General features: G+C 36.1%; 3 protein-coding genes across 3 annotated transcripts; 2 read left to right on the top strand and 1 right to left on the bottom strand.

Annotated features, from left to right (window-relative positions):
- The first annotated feature begins 6 nt into the window (after nucleotides 1–6).
- On the top strand, nucleotides 7–2,819 carry LOC130512332 (eukaryotic initiation factor 4A-III homolog). Its single transcript, XM_057010186.1, has 7 exons — nucleotides 7–263; nucleotides 695–1,016; nucleotides 1,225–1,332; nucleotides 1,438–1,557; nucleotides 1,963–2,130; nucleotides 2,283–2,369; nucleotides 2,477–2,819. Exons 1-7 carry the CDS (start codon nucleotides 7–9, stop codon nucleotides 2,588–2,590), a joined length of 1,176 nt encoding a protein of 391 aa, XP_056866166.1. The 3' UTR covers nucleotides 2,591–2,819.
- A 1,159-nt stretch (nucleotides 2,820–3,978) lies between these two features.
- LOC130512331 (putative F-box protein At3g20030) lies at nucleotides 3,979–5,800 on the top strand. Its single transcript, XM_057010185.1, has one exon. The coding sequence runs from the start codon at nucleotides 4,552–4,554 to the stop codon at nucleotides 5,776–5,778; it is 1,227 nt and encodes a 408-aa protein (XP_056866165.1). The 5' UTR covers nucleotides 3,979–4,551; the 3' UTR covers nucleotides 5,779–5,800.
- Nucleotides 5,801–5,892: 92 nt separating this feature from the next.
- Nucleotides 5,893–8,340, bottom strand: LOC108832515 (uncharacterized). The gene is made up of 4 exons (XM_018605996.2): nucleotides 8,025–8,340; nucleotides 7,732–7,918; nucleotides 6,497–7,064; nucleotides 5,893–6,396 (listed from the first exon to the last, which is right to left on the bottom strand). Exons 1-4 carry the CDS (start codon nucleotides 8,213–8,215, stop codon nucleotides 6,086–6,088), a joined length of 1,257 nt encoding a protein of 418 aa, XP_018461498.2. The 5' UTR covers nucleotides 8,216–8,340; the 3' UTR covers nucleotides 5,893–6,085.
- Nucleotides 8,341–13,691: the final 5,351 nt, after the last annotated feature.

The following is a 13,691-nucleotide window of genomic DNA, read 5'->3' as shown; positions in this document are numbered from 1 at the left end:
GGACCGATGGATGACGACAAGCTAGTCTTCGAGACGACGGAAGGGATCGAGCCCATCACTAATTTCAACGACATGGGAATCAAGGAAGACGTGCTTCGCGGCGTCTACGAGTACGGTTTCGAGAAACCATCCGCGATTCAGCAGAGAGCTGTTATGCCGATTCTCCAAGGGAGAGATGTCATCGCTCAAGCTCAGTCCGGTACGGGAAAAACCTCCATGATTGCTCTCTCCGTCTGCCAAATCGTTGACACTTCGTCTAGAGAGTATGTTTTGATCCTAACACTCGATTCTTAATTTTTTTTAATGGGATTGATTCGATGTCGTTATGCTCTGATTAGGCCTGAGCATTCCGGTTTTTTTTTTCAGATCGGTTCGGTTTTGTTCTTTTGGGTTTTCGGTTTAGAGATATGGGATTCGGTTTAGCTCTAATTTACATTAGTACGGGTGGATGCATCACACATGACACTATATAATTTGATAAATATATTATGTATAGTGTATATTTTATTTAAATTAATATAATATTTGGTTAAAATCAGTTTTTGACCGCATTAATGTGTGTTCAAATTTTCATAAGCTCCCACTAATCCAATATAATTAAAAAAATAATTGCTATAATGTCATATATTGTTTAATTTTAATAATAAGTTTATGTATTTTGAACCCAAAAAAAATTATTTGTTTTTGGTTGCAGAGTTCAGGCATTGATATTGTCCCCAACAAGAGAGCTTGCTTCACAAACAGAGAAGACTATTCAAGCTATTGGATTACACGCCAATATTCAGGCACATGCCTGCATTGGTGGGAAGAGCGTTGGAGAAGATATCAGGAAGCTGGAGAATGGTGTCCATGTTGTCTCTGGGACACCTGGTCGTGTCTGTGACATGATTAAGAGGAAAAGCCTACGCACCAGAGCTATTAAACTTCTGATTCTTGATGAATCTGATGAGATGCTTAGCAGAGGGTTCAAGGACCAAATCTATGATGTTTACAGATATCTTCCACCTGATCTTCAGGTATGAAATTTCATTTCTCAGGACATTATTTGTTCTCTAACTCAATACTTTATTGCCTGTTATTGTGTTTTCCTCTTGCTTTCTTGATTCATTGGGATTGCTAGATTTTGAGTTGGTAAAGGATATTGTTGAGTTGCTTGAATGTTCCATGTGAAAGCTATTAACTGTGTTATTTGATATCTCTAACCTATTACCCTAATGTTTATAGGTTTGTTTGGTTTCTGCAACTCTTCCCCACGAGATTTTGGAGATGACTTCCAAGTTTATGACGGAACCGGTGAAGATACTTGTGAAGCGTGATGAGTTGACTCTTGAAGTACGTGTTTTTATTCTGCATTTGTGTGCTTGTTGATGTTTATTTATAAAGTGGGGTCAGACTCATATCGCTTCACTGGCTAACTTCCATGCATAACATTTTCAGGGCATTAAACAATTTTTCGTTGCTGTTGAGAAAGAGGAGTGGAAATTTGATACACTGTGTGATCTTTATGACACACTTACTATCACTCAAGCTGTTATCTTCTGCAATACAAAACGAAAGGTAATCCTGCTGCTCATCTTAAGCTAAGCTACTTTTTTTTGGAATTTGTTAGATGATCAGGTATCTCATTTTGTTACCCCCTTAGCTCCTGGCACCGCTGTCTTAGCTTGATTTTGAATCGTCTAACGGCCTGGGACCTATTATACTTTTTTGTTACTTTACGTAGTTGTTTGCTCTTAAAAGTGAGTCAAAAATACAACTCAATTATTCTAGAACACTAACAGTCTGTACTCTGTAATCACCTGCCGATTTTTAGTAGATTGCATTGGCCTCTTAATTTATTCTGTGATGCTACCGTCTTGATACTGGCTAGACTTTTGCTTTCAGTTAATTTGTTAACTAGGTTTCTTGTGTTAAGGTTTCTTTTCAGTGTCTTACTCTGTTATATCTCTGCATTTGACATAGGTGGATTGGCTAAGTGAGAAAATGAGGACTAACAACTTCACAGTCTCATCAATGCACGGTGACATGCCTCAGAAGGAAAGAGACGAGATCATGAATCAGTTTCGGTCAGGCGACAGTCGTGTTTTGATCACAACAGATGTATGGGCACGTGGTATTGATGTGCAGCAAGTAAGTCATCGCTTATTCCCTATATCTTGCGTAGACAAATATGCAGGAAACATGTTCTAGTATCCATCCTCTGATACTTAAAGTCTCAGTTTTTTTGTGTCATAAGATAGTAGAGGTTGGATTTGACTTGAGAAACTTTCTTTCTGTAACAGGTTTCTCTTGTCATCAATTATGATCTCCCCAACAACCGTGAGCTTTACATCCATCGTATTGGACGATCTGGTCGTTTTGGGCGTAAGGTAATTGATTTATTATGCTTTCTGCATTGTTTCTTGGCGATTAGAATTTTCTTAACATGGAGAAGGGTATATATTTCATTTAACAAACTTAACGGTCATCATTGTAGGGTGTTGCGATCAACTTTGTTAAAAGCGACGACATTAAGATCCTCCGGGACATTGAGCAGTACTACAGTACTCAGATTGATGAGATGCCAATGAATGTAGCTGATCTTATCTAAATGACCGTGTCTGAATGAGAAGGTTTTGTTCAGAGCTTGTGGTCATGCTGTTGCACTATCTTATGATGCTTCATACCTACCCCCTTTGATGTTAGGTTTAGGGTTTTATTTTATTTCCCTTGTATTTGATTTTGGTGTTTTACACTCAAAATGGTTCACTAAGCTGTATAATTTTGCTTATATTTTCTTACTAGGTAAAAAGTAAAATCTCTGTTTTAGCTAACCTTAATTCGCTTGTGCAAGACACCGCTAAATCTCTGTTTGTATATAAATATTTTAAGTTATATTTTAATACAAAATAAATTATTGAAAGGCACTATTTACATTTGCCTGAAGCCCCTATCAACCTAAGCAAAAAAAAAACGACCAAATTGTTGACCAGAGACAGAAAGTAATAAAACCAAATAAGCATTCTGAAACAACTTATTATTTGGGAAAACCACTCAAACAGCAACTCCAGCACTTGTCGGCTTCACCTAGGCCTTGCGTGCCTTCTTCACCTTCCCAGCAGCTCCATCGACATTGCTACTACCACCAGCTTTCACCTTCACATTCTTTGAACTGCCACCGACGTTATCATCGTCACCCCCCTATCCAAACCAACAAAAGTTAACCCTATATATATACTATTATTGTAAAGAACATGATTAGGAAACTGAAACTGTATAAGGCTTAAGTTGTCAACGAACTCAGGGTGGGGCAAGCGGTCACCCTGGCTGATTATGCGGGAGATGGTAAAGGTCTGATGATTAGCTGTGAAATTGAATGCGCTCACCCTCACCTGGAATTTTGTATGTCTTTCCCTCCATCTCTCTAACAAAAGGAGGGGCCTCAGCTTCCTCCGGATTTACACCATCACCAGCCTATGCAAAAGTTATTATGTAACTGAATGAACAAATGGTAACACATAGATTGGACAGCAGTGTGTGAAAAACATACCAACAGATGCCCGGCCTCATAGGCCCTCATGTTATGGAGCTTTGTCATATAGCCCCATCGAAGCAAACAAACAACCCTTCACCAGTCTCGTCTGCAACAGATCTCAACACTCAACACGATATCTACCAAACACAATAGATGTATCAAAACTCAATTATCAAAATATGGAAATAGCAAGTGAATATACTGCCGAGTGTTGTAACATACCGGAGGATACCCACTGCGTTAGAATTATTGCAAGGCACACATGTGAAAGATGAGGCTGTGCGCTGAAGTTTCTTGGCACAGTTTGAGCAAGAGACATAGCACCAACCCTTATCCATCTTGATTCCAGTCACTCTCCAGTTACAGATGAAGTCAATATCCTACACCATTTGAAAACCAGATTGATCATGAAATCTAACACACACAAAAAAGAATAGAGACATAAATCATGCTGCAAACCTGAGATGGAGCGGTTATGACAAAATTATTGAGCTCAGCTATGCTCAGCGATTCAACCTTTGTATAGGACCTCAGCAGTGGAGCGGCTGGCCTGACCCCAGTGTCCTGTTCAACCAGCCTGCATGGTTGAATACAACGTTGTTGTTCGTAAGATATGAACATTGTAAAAAATATATCAAAAATCAAAACGTGAGAAATAGCTCTACAATAAATCTACAGCAGGGAACTCCAAAACAGTGAGAAATTAAACAAACGTCAAAACATCAGAAAAAGCGCTACAATAAATCTACGGCAGTAGCTCCTAAACACAGAGAAATTTCATAAGCTGGAATCAAGAATATTGCGAAATTGTATAGATTAGAACCGGAGATCTGATAAAAACTATGAACAAAAAAAAGTAGTAAAATACATTACCCATGAAGATAATAATGAAACGGTGAGTTTCGTAAAAGGCTAACACGTGTCATGACGTGATGAACCTATTTTCTTGCGTGGTTATATAGTCTTCTTCTTCTTTTTTTGTGCACCCTCTTCTTCTATTGAAACACCCTCAATTTCTCTCGAGAGAAACACAAACGATGACTGCTATCTCCGACCTTTCGTGGGATTTGGTAGAGAAGATACTCTCTAGGGTTCCCATAATTTCTATAGGAGCCGTGAGATCCACTTGCAAACGATGGAACCGTTTATCCAAAGTTAGGGTTTTGTGTAAAGCAGAAGCAAAGAGGCATCAGTTTCTACGCTTCATGTTGAAAAACTATAAGCTTTGTTCAATGAGATTCGATCTCCATGGAATCCTCGATGGAGAAGAATTCGTGGATCCATCTATAAGGGAGATCACCGGTGATTCACTTAATCATGTCAAGGTAACCAAAGTATTTCATTGCGATGGCTTATTGTTATGCGTTACCAAGGACAAAGAGGAGAACAAAACTACACTCCTGGTCTGGAACCCATATTTAGGACAAACCAGGTGGATCCAACCCAGAAATTACTACAACAGGTTAGACGTTTACGCTTTCGGATACGACAGCAATAACCGTGAACACAAAATCTTGAGGTTCTTCTTGGATGCCTTCGATGTTTCTCTGTTCGAAATATACGATATTTGTTCTGATTCATGGAGAGTTCTTGATATCACTCCCAACTGGAACCTAATGTTTTACTATCGTGGAGTGTCTTTGAAGGGAAACACTTATTTTTTTGCTAAAGAAAAAATAGTATTAGAAGCTGGAGGACCAGAAGAAATAGCCGAGCCCCATGCTATCTTACTCTCTTTCGATTTTACAAAAGAGAGATTTGGACCGCCTCTGCCTTTTCCGTTTAAGCACTATACTGAAGATACCGGGACACTCTCTTCTCTTAGAGATGAGAAACTGGCAGCCTTATATCAGTCCTCAAGTATGTGCGACGTGGAGGTTTGGGTGACAACTAAGATTGAGCCAGATGCAGTGTCCTGGGTTCCCTTCTTAAAAATTGACTTGAAACCATTAACAGGTTTTGAATTCCAGTTTCACCATGATGGTTCCAGTTTCTTCATTGACGAGGAGAAGAAAGTCGCTGTAATTTTTCAAATAGACGAATCTGAAATGACCTGCTATGACACAGCTTACCTCATTGGGGAGAATGGACACTTTGAAAAAGTAGGTCTCGGAGAGTCTGAGTATCACCAAGACTCCATCCCCATGGAAGACTATTCCCCACTCGTGTGCTCTTGCTCATATGTTCCAAGTTTAGTACATATCAACAACGCATTTGTCAAGCAAACGAATGAGATCATCACTAGCTGTAATGATAGTGTTTAATTTGTTTCTTTTTCATCTCTTTCCATTTGTTTTTTTTTTTCAAATCTCTTTTGGACAGACTATTGCCTTTCCCATTTTACACTCTAGTATCTGTTTTCATTTTTTTTCCGTATATGAGATTTTGAATTACTTGAACAACTAGATCGAGAGATACAACAAAATGGTTCATGTCTGAATCTTTAACTAGGTCGAAACTAGTCTTATTACCTAAAGATAAATGTTTGCACAGAAAAGCTAATATGATAGACGCATCCATATTTTGTTGTTCTCTTAGTAACATGACCATAATGACTATAGTATTCGTCGTCTACATGGCAATCTGGCGAATGGAGTGGCACCATCGGTCATATGCTGGGGTGAGATCGGGCCACTCGGAGGCCGACACTGAGAAATCTTGGAGCCAATTTGTGAGCAATATCTCTTGATCCAATGCAGGCAATGTCGAGATAGCTTTGTCTATGGCTCGTTCCACCTCAACTCTCTCGTAGCCTGTTAACACGGGAAACGCTAGCCCGTTTCTAGCGTGGCTAAATAGAGGTAGCCAGTTTGCAAGGAGCCTGAACTTCACTTGTCCCGGAACTTGTGTGTTGTCTCGTGCTAACTCTCCAATTAAGACAGCTGCAAAAGACATTAGTGAGAGATTTAACAAGTAAAACACGGATCATGTAGAGACTAAAGAGGACCAAGTCCAGAAGGATAATTAAAATGCAATATTTACCTGAAATCTTGACCATAAGGCCTTGAACCCTAGGAGCAGCCGTGAGAGACAAGGAAGCTAAACCGGAAGCATAGCTCCACCGTTTTATACCTTCTTCAATTGCACCATAACGCCTAAGCTTCTCCGTCATCCACAACAGCTCCTCCGCCAGCTTCTCAACAGCCAACTCAACCTCATTCTCCTGAGAACCACCTGCTCTCACCAATGCAGACTCTCTCCTCTTACTCTGTGATAACAAGTTACCGGCCATATCCGCCAAGGACCTGGCCGTGTTGATTGCTGTCGTCAGCCCTCTCACAGAGGAGGCAACATAGCTTCCTAACGGCAGGGCACTAACGAGGCGCAGAGGCAGACCACCGAAGGGCTCGTCTGCGGTTCGAGAGCGTTTCAAGGAGTCCTGTAAACGCGCAGTGGTCCGCGCGAAAGAGGACGCGAGGGCCATTCTATTGACGTCTAGTAGCTCCGCGCTGCAGCTTTGTGCGTTGTCTTCCATGATCTTCTCAGCCATTCCCATGGTAAAATGGTATTTTCTTGAGGTTACTGGAATCTCGTTCATCAACGCTAATACCTACTCGTAGACACATATTATGATGTATAAATGGCAAATTAAAACCATTAACAGAGAATATATTCAATGTAATTGATCAATTTATGCAAGTTTTTCATAAATGTGTATACATCTTAACTTAACAAACAATACTTTTTCGCAGATCAATCAGTTTATGAATGTTGAACAAAAAAAATCAGTTTATGAATAGTTATGATAATTGGTTAATTAGTCCTGATTCATTAATTTAGAAGGAAGTAATTACCACCTCAAGATTTGTCTTATCGAGCCTATGATTGCATCCACTTCCCTATTTGTTTTCATGTATGACGTGGCACTATGCATGATACACACGTGGAAATTATAGATAAAATGTCCACGTTAGGCACCTCGTGGAGTGTCTAAAGATAGAAAGCTCCAAAATCATATTTTATGATATAGATAAGAGAAAATATTATATTTCAGTTAGAGATCGGGTTTTGGCGTTATGCAAACAATGCATAGACCACAAGTCTACGTATGCTGTTATGACCGTCATGGCTTAATCGGACCCAAGCGAATCTCGTTAATCAAATCCAAATAAAGACGTTAAACGTTAAAAAAAAAAATCGCCAAGCTGAATTAAAAATAAATAAAACGTTAATGTTAATTAACAACAAATAATGAAAGGTTACAAACTAACACTTACGTGACAAAGTGCTCTACCGAGAGAGCTGACTGTAGGTACATCAACGCCGTCACCCCTCATCATCATGCTTAAATCCGCCGACCCTGAATACTTCACCAACGCCGTTGATGACGTCGACGAGGAGGAGGGAGCCGAAACCGGTACCAACGCGTTCTCCGCCACCGCGGTGAGAAGACCCGACGCGAAACTGAAAGAATGATAAGAATAAGAATAAGAAGAGATGAGGGGGGGGGGAATAAGGAAACAAAAGAAAACTCAAAGGGAGAGCCACGCCATCATCATAGACATGAAACCTGAGTTGGTCCGAAGCGGACCACCGCCTAGAAGCCAACTCCGGAGTGGAGGTGGTGGAGGAGGCGACAGAAACGAGAGAACGAGCGGCGGTATTGACGGTGGTCATGAAGATGGAGTTTAGAAGACCCGTCGTGGGACGGTTGTTTCTGTAAGTGTACTCCAAGTATTGTAGCTCCCTTGAGGACGACATTCCCTTCTCTCTCTCTTTTTTTGTTGTCTCTCTCAAAAGAAAGTCTAACAATAGTACGACCGGTTATGTTTGTATATATAGAAGTTGGTTTGGATATTTCTTCTTTTCGAAGTATATACGATGAGAGCACCGCCTATGATCTGTGTATTCTAGTCGTCGTGTAAGCATTTTATGTAGTGTCGGTAAAATTTTGTCGGGGTCTATGCGTCGCCGTTTCCTCTTAATTTCCCACATAGGTAGATGAGGAATCGGAAATTGTTAAATTCTTTTTTTTTCAGACATAAAATTTAGCTGCGTCTAGAAAATTATTGTTGAAGTACATATAATTGTTGGTTGATATGCACGATAATTAAGACGGCAAAACTTGAGGTACAGAAAAATTCCGACAAAGGTAAGAATATTGAAGTTCATATAACCCAATGCAAACTAGGTGATAACCATGTTGGAGGAAAAATATAGCCATTGTAATACACCTCATTTGGAGTTTTCTTTTTAACTATTACAAGCTACACACTACAAAAAAAGAGTTGTTTAGCATCATTTATTTATAATTTTTGCATTAGTTATAAATGATGTAAAAAGATTTTACATCAATTAAATAAATGACTCTGAAAGTGGTGATGCAAATAATTTACATCAATTTATAAAATAAATGATGTAAAAATACTAAATATTTACATCAATTATGATAAGTGATATCATTATGCATCAATTGTAAAAATGATTTTAACAACTACATCAGTTATTTATAAATGATGTTAGTATTGACATCAATTAAAATAATTGATTGCAATTATTTATATCATTTATTAATAATTAAATTTAATATCAAAATTTAAATGATTTCGTAATTATATAATTTATAACTATTAATTAAGAATATTATCATCATTTGTACATAAATAATGTTTTGCAAAAATATTTTTCATTAGCATTTTAATATTTCTATTGAAAATATAACTAACAAGAAAAAAGTACATGCGTACAAGAATTTAAAAGAGAAAATAATTACAATAGTTCAACAACATTTGCCATGAAAGTTAAAATATTGAGATTCTTCAGTTCTTCTTTATTTTTCTTGTTCATTGTAGAATTTTCCATCGATTGATATTCCATAGACTTCTCTGCTTCTTCCATTTTTGAATAAACGTCATCTCCTTCTATATTTCCAGATGCTCTTGACCCTAGCAACAAAGAATACTTAAACCATAAACAATTTTATTTTTAAAAAAACTTGTAATCTTTTGAAAGGAATGATATATAAATTAATAACTTGTTAAATTATTTCATCGATGTAAATTATATATCAGATATTTTAATTGATGTCAATTAAGATAAAATAACATCACATCCATAAAAACGATGTTAAAGAGTAATTACTTATATATATATTTTTTAAGCATCAGTTTTTTATTGATATAAATTATATATATTTTAATAAGTGATGTTAACCAAGAAAATAATTGTATCAATTGTTTGAATTGATATAACTCTATATAACAATATCAGCTGTGTTTAAATGATGCAAATTCATATAAATTATATCATTTTATTGAATTGATGTTAATTTAATTAATAAAAACATCAATTGTTCTAACTGATTTAAGAATTATATATAATTGTATCATTTCTGAGTAAGTAATTTAAAATTATATCATTTATTTTTGTGATGCAATTTAAGTGATACAATTCAATGATTTTTTTGTAGTGACACTATATTAAAATTAGGAACAAACGAAAATATTATGAGCCGAAGTTTATATGCCCTTAATGAATGTCGTTTATCAAATACTTCAAAAATAATGTGTCTACATCCCAAGAATCTAGCAACTCTGCGTAGCACTCATCAAAGCTTTTCCTCCTGCTTCTAAGCTCGAAAAAGAATGTGTTAAAACAGCTGAATTATAATGTTTTGCATGTCCCAAAGAATCTCGAATAACCCAGCCTGCTGCTACTTTCACAAATCCATAGCCTGGACGGGTCCATTTCATGTTTCCATTTTCTGTGTATATGCACTTGACCAATTAATCAAAGTAGCCAGTTTCGTTTTTATAAGCTTGAAGATTGAAATTGTTTACAGTCTTCCATATATTCCAAAGAATCAAAAAAAGTATATGGGTCTGAGATGCATTTTTATGGAATAAAATTTTCATAAAAGCCTAATTCGAATTAATATACATTTTAAAGGATTCACGATTAAAATGAACAAATGAAATATATTATATGTCTTTTCATACCATTAAGTTAAATTATATTTTTTCATTTATTTTTATTACTTTATTTCTTTAGAAACTATTTCACATACCATTGTTGGAGGTGCTTTTATATTTGTCTCCAATGAGTCAGGATAAGGTACAAACATAAAAAGTGAATTTGTTTTACACCATATAGTCATAGAGTCCGGACTTTTAGATCACATGTTGGTTATGATTGGTTAAAAATAGAGTAACTGAGAGTAAATTAAGTAGAGGAAATGAGAGTAAATCAATTGGAGCAACTAAGAGGAAAATGGTAAAATAAATAAAATAACAAAAACAAAAAGAAATGTCTAAGCCATCGTAATTAGATGTCCTCTAAAACAATATGATTATTTGTGCTCTACTTGTGCATACACCTGACTAAAAGTTTATTAATGATGTTTAAATTTTATTAATCATGTTATATCCGCATTTTTCTGCGATGTCTTCCTTCGTGAGACCCACAGTTACTTCAGCTGTGTATGATTTTCATTTTATGAATCGTCAACATCAAAAATACTAAATATATATTTCAGCAATTTCATAGTGTTTGTTAGTTTGTGTTTTTTTTTTCATTTTCATTTACTTGATCATACTTTTTCATTTTATAGCACTTGTGCGTCAAGCCGTAATTGGGTCTGTTGTGGGGTGGTTGAATGCTGCTTAGATTGAGACTATGTTGCTTGCTGCTGAAGCAAATTGGATTCCGGTTTCTACAGATCATGCACCAAACCGGACAACACGTCTATTTGTTTAACTTGCAGAGTGTATCACCATGTTGAACCAGATTCTTTGAATGAACGACTACATCTTTTCCATGGTGTTTATGTTGTTAATATGGGCGAGGCTACATGTTTTAATAATAATCTCTACCGCAAACATGTACACAGGAAATTCAATAGGTATCAAAAATCTCCTTTTAAGTCTTTTTTACTAATTTATTTTGTGTTAAAGCTGATTATAATCTCTTTAATTTGATGTAGGTTCACTCACTTGGCCATTGTTCACTACAGACTAATTGGTATCGAAGAACTTTGAAAGGTTAAAAAACTAACTTTTAATTTATCTATTTATTTGCTAAATACTAACTTTTGAGTTGGTTCTAAGGTTAGTAGAAGTTATATTTATAGCAATTGTTAAAATTTCTAGAATCTAATGTTGTTGGTTTGTAGATTCCCACGTTCTCATTAGAATCTGGTGTTATTAGTTTGATAATTTAATAATTCTATACACAATCTTTTGTTATTAAAAAAAAGTTAGATTTTAGTGTTTCTTTAAATCAATTAAAGTTTGTGTTATTATAAGTTGTATTCTTCACTATTTAATTCATAACACAAGATTTTTAAAATACTACCTATTTAGTTTAGATTCTTAGAATCATCATATCAATTTATTTTCATAGAATTTCACAATATACAAAACTCTATACAATTATTTTCAAATTTAACAAATTTTCAATTTCTACAATCAACAAACTCTTTATAGATGGTACTCCCACTAACACCCCCTTATCCAACCACATATTTAGCAATAGTGTTGATTTGGCTGGTCCATTAGTGTCATTGATACTTATCATATGCTTAATTCATATGCATAAAATCATGATCTTTTATGCCACTTCGCTTTTGTTTTTACCAGGTCCGAATGATTCAGTAGGAAGGTTCTAAACTCATATATGTATCCCTGAAAATTTAGATTGGTTTCAGTTTTAACTTTTTCGGATTAGTTTTAGTTTTGGGACCATGTAAAATGTCTAGGAGTAGTCACTATATATGTTTCAAAAAAGAAAAAGAGTAGTCACTATATAACGTTCCATAAAAGAATCAAAAACATCTTATGTGGGACCGCCTGTGGGCTGATCATAAATCGTTAATTTTTGTAAAACAAACATAAACCCTCAAACACATTATATTTTTGTGAAATGGAAGTACTGATAACTAAAAGATTCATATCATAAAACCTATAAAAAGACACGAGATTTATGGAAGCAGATAAGATCCAGAGGAATAGGCAAGTGGGAGACCAAGAACAGCTCTTTTCTCCGACATCAAAGTAAGCCGAAAGTTAATCAGATCCTAAATTTCAAAAAAAATAAAAAAATAAATTCAGATCCTATAAATATCAATTGCTCCTCTCCATTTTCAAAATCAAATCGTTTCTTTCCTTTGTTTGAACCAGACCTACCTCCAAGAAGAAAAAGAACAAAATCTACTCTGTTTGCTCCTTTGTGAAACAGAAAAGTCAACAACACTGAGTCTTAGACCACGTCAGAGAAATGGCTGGAGGGTTCGTCAGTCAAACGCCGGGAGTTCGAAACTATAACTATAGTACGACTGGTTATGTTTGTATATATAGAAGTTGGTTTGGATATTTCTTCTTTTCGAAGTATACACGATGAGATGCACCGCCTATGATCTGTGTATTCCAGTCGTCGTGTAAGCATTTTAGGTATTGTCGGTAAAATTTTGTCGCGGTCTATGCGTCGCCGTTTCCTCTTAATTTTCCACATGTAAATGAGGAACTGGAAATTGTTAAATTCTTTTTTTTTCAGACATAAATTTTAGCTGCGTATAGAAAATTATTGTTGTAAGTACATATAATTGTTGGTTGATATGCACGATAATTAAGACGGCAAAACTTGAGGTACGAAAAAAAATTCCGACAAAGGCAGAATATTGAAGTTCATATAACCCGAATGCAAACTTGGTGATAACCATGTTGGAGGAAAAATATAGCCATTGTAATACACCTCATTTGGAGTTTTCTTTTTTAACTATTACGAGCTGCATTATATTAAAACGAGGAACAAACGAAAATATTAGAGCATCAGTATCGGGGTCCTTAAGCCCGTCCCCTCTCTTTAACTGGATCAAAGATAAATCGAAAATAAATTAAAATGTTTGGAACGGGCCTTAAATAAAGGCTGTTTGGCCTGTCCCTTAGACGACGTGACAGCACGGGAGTGGGAGTCTTTGTTTCGTCCCTTCATCTGCGTCTTCTCTCTCCGTGCTTCTTCTCTCCACCTGCTTCTTCTTTCCACCTGCATCAAATATAATATTGTTAAGGGTTTTTATTTTAGTCCCTCCAATAATGATGGTCTTATGAGCCGAAGTTTATATGCCCTTAATGAATGTCGTTTATCAAATACTTCAAAAATAATGTGTCTACATCCCAAGAATCTAGCAACTCTGCGTAGCACTCACCAAAGCTTTTCCTCCTGCTTCTAAACTCGAAAAAGA

This window comes from Raphanus sativus, chromosome 5 (genome assembly GCF_000801105.2).
Source record: "Raphanus sativus cultivar WK10039 chromosome 5, ASM80110v3, whole genome shotgun sequence".
NCBI lineage: Eukaryota > Viridiplantae > Streptophyta > Magnoliopsida > Brassicales > Brassicaceae > Raphanus > Raphanus sativus.
This window is presented reverse-complemented; position numbering and strand designations above follow the sequence as displayed.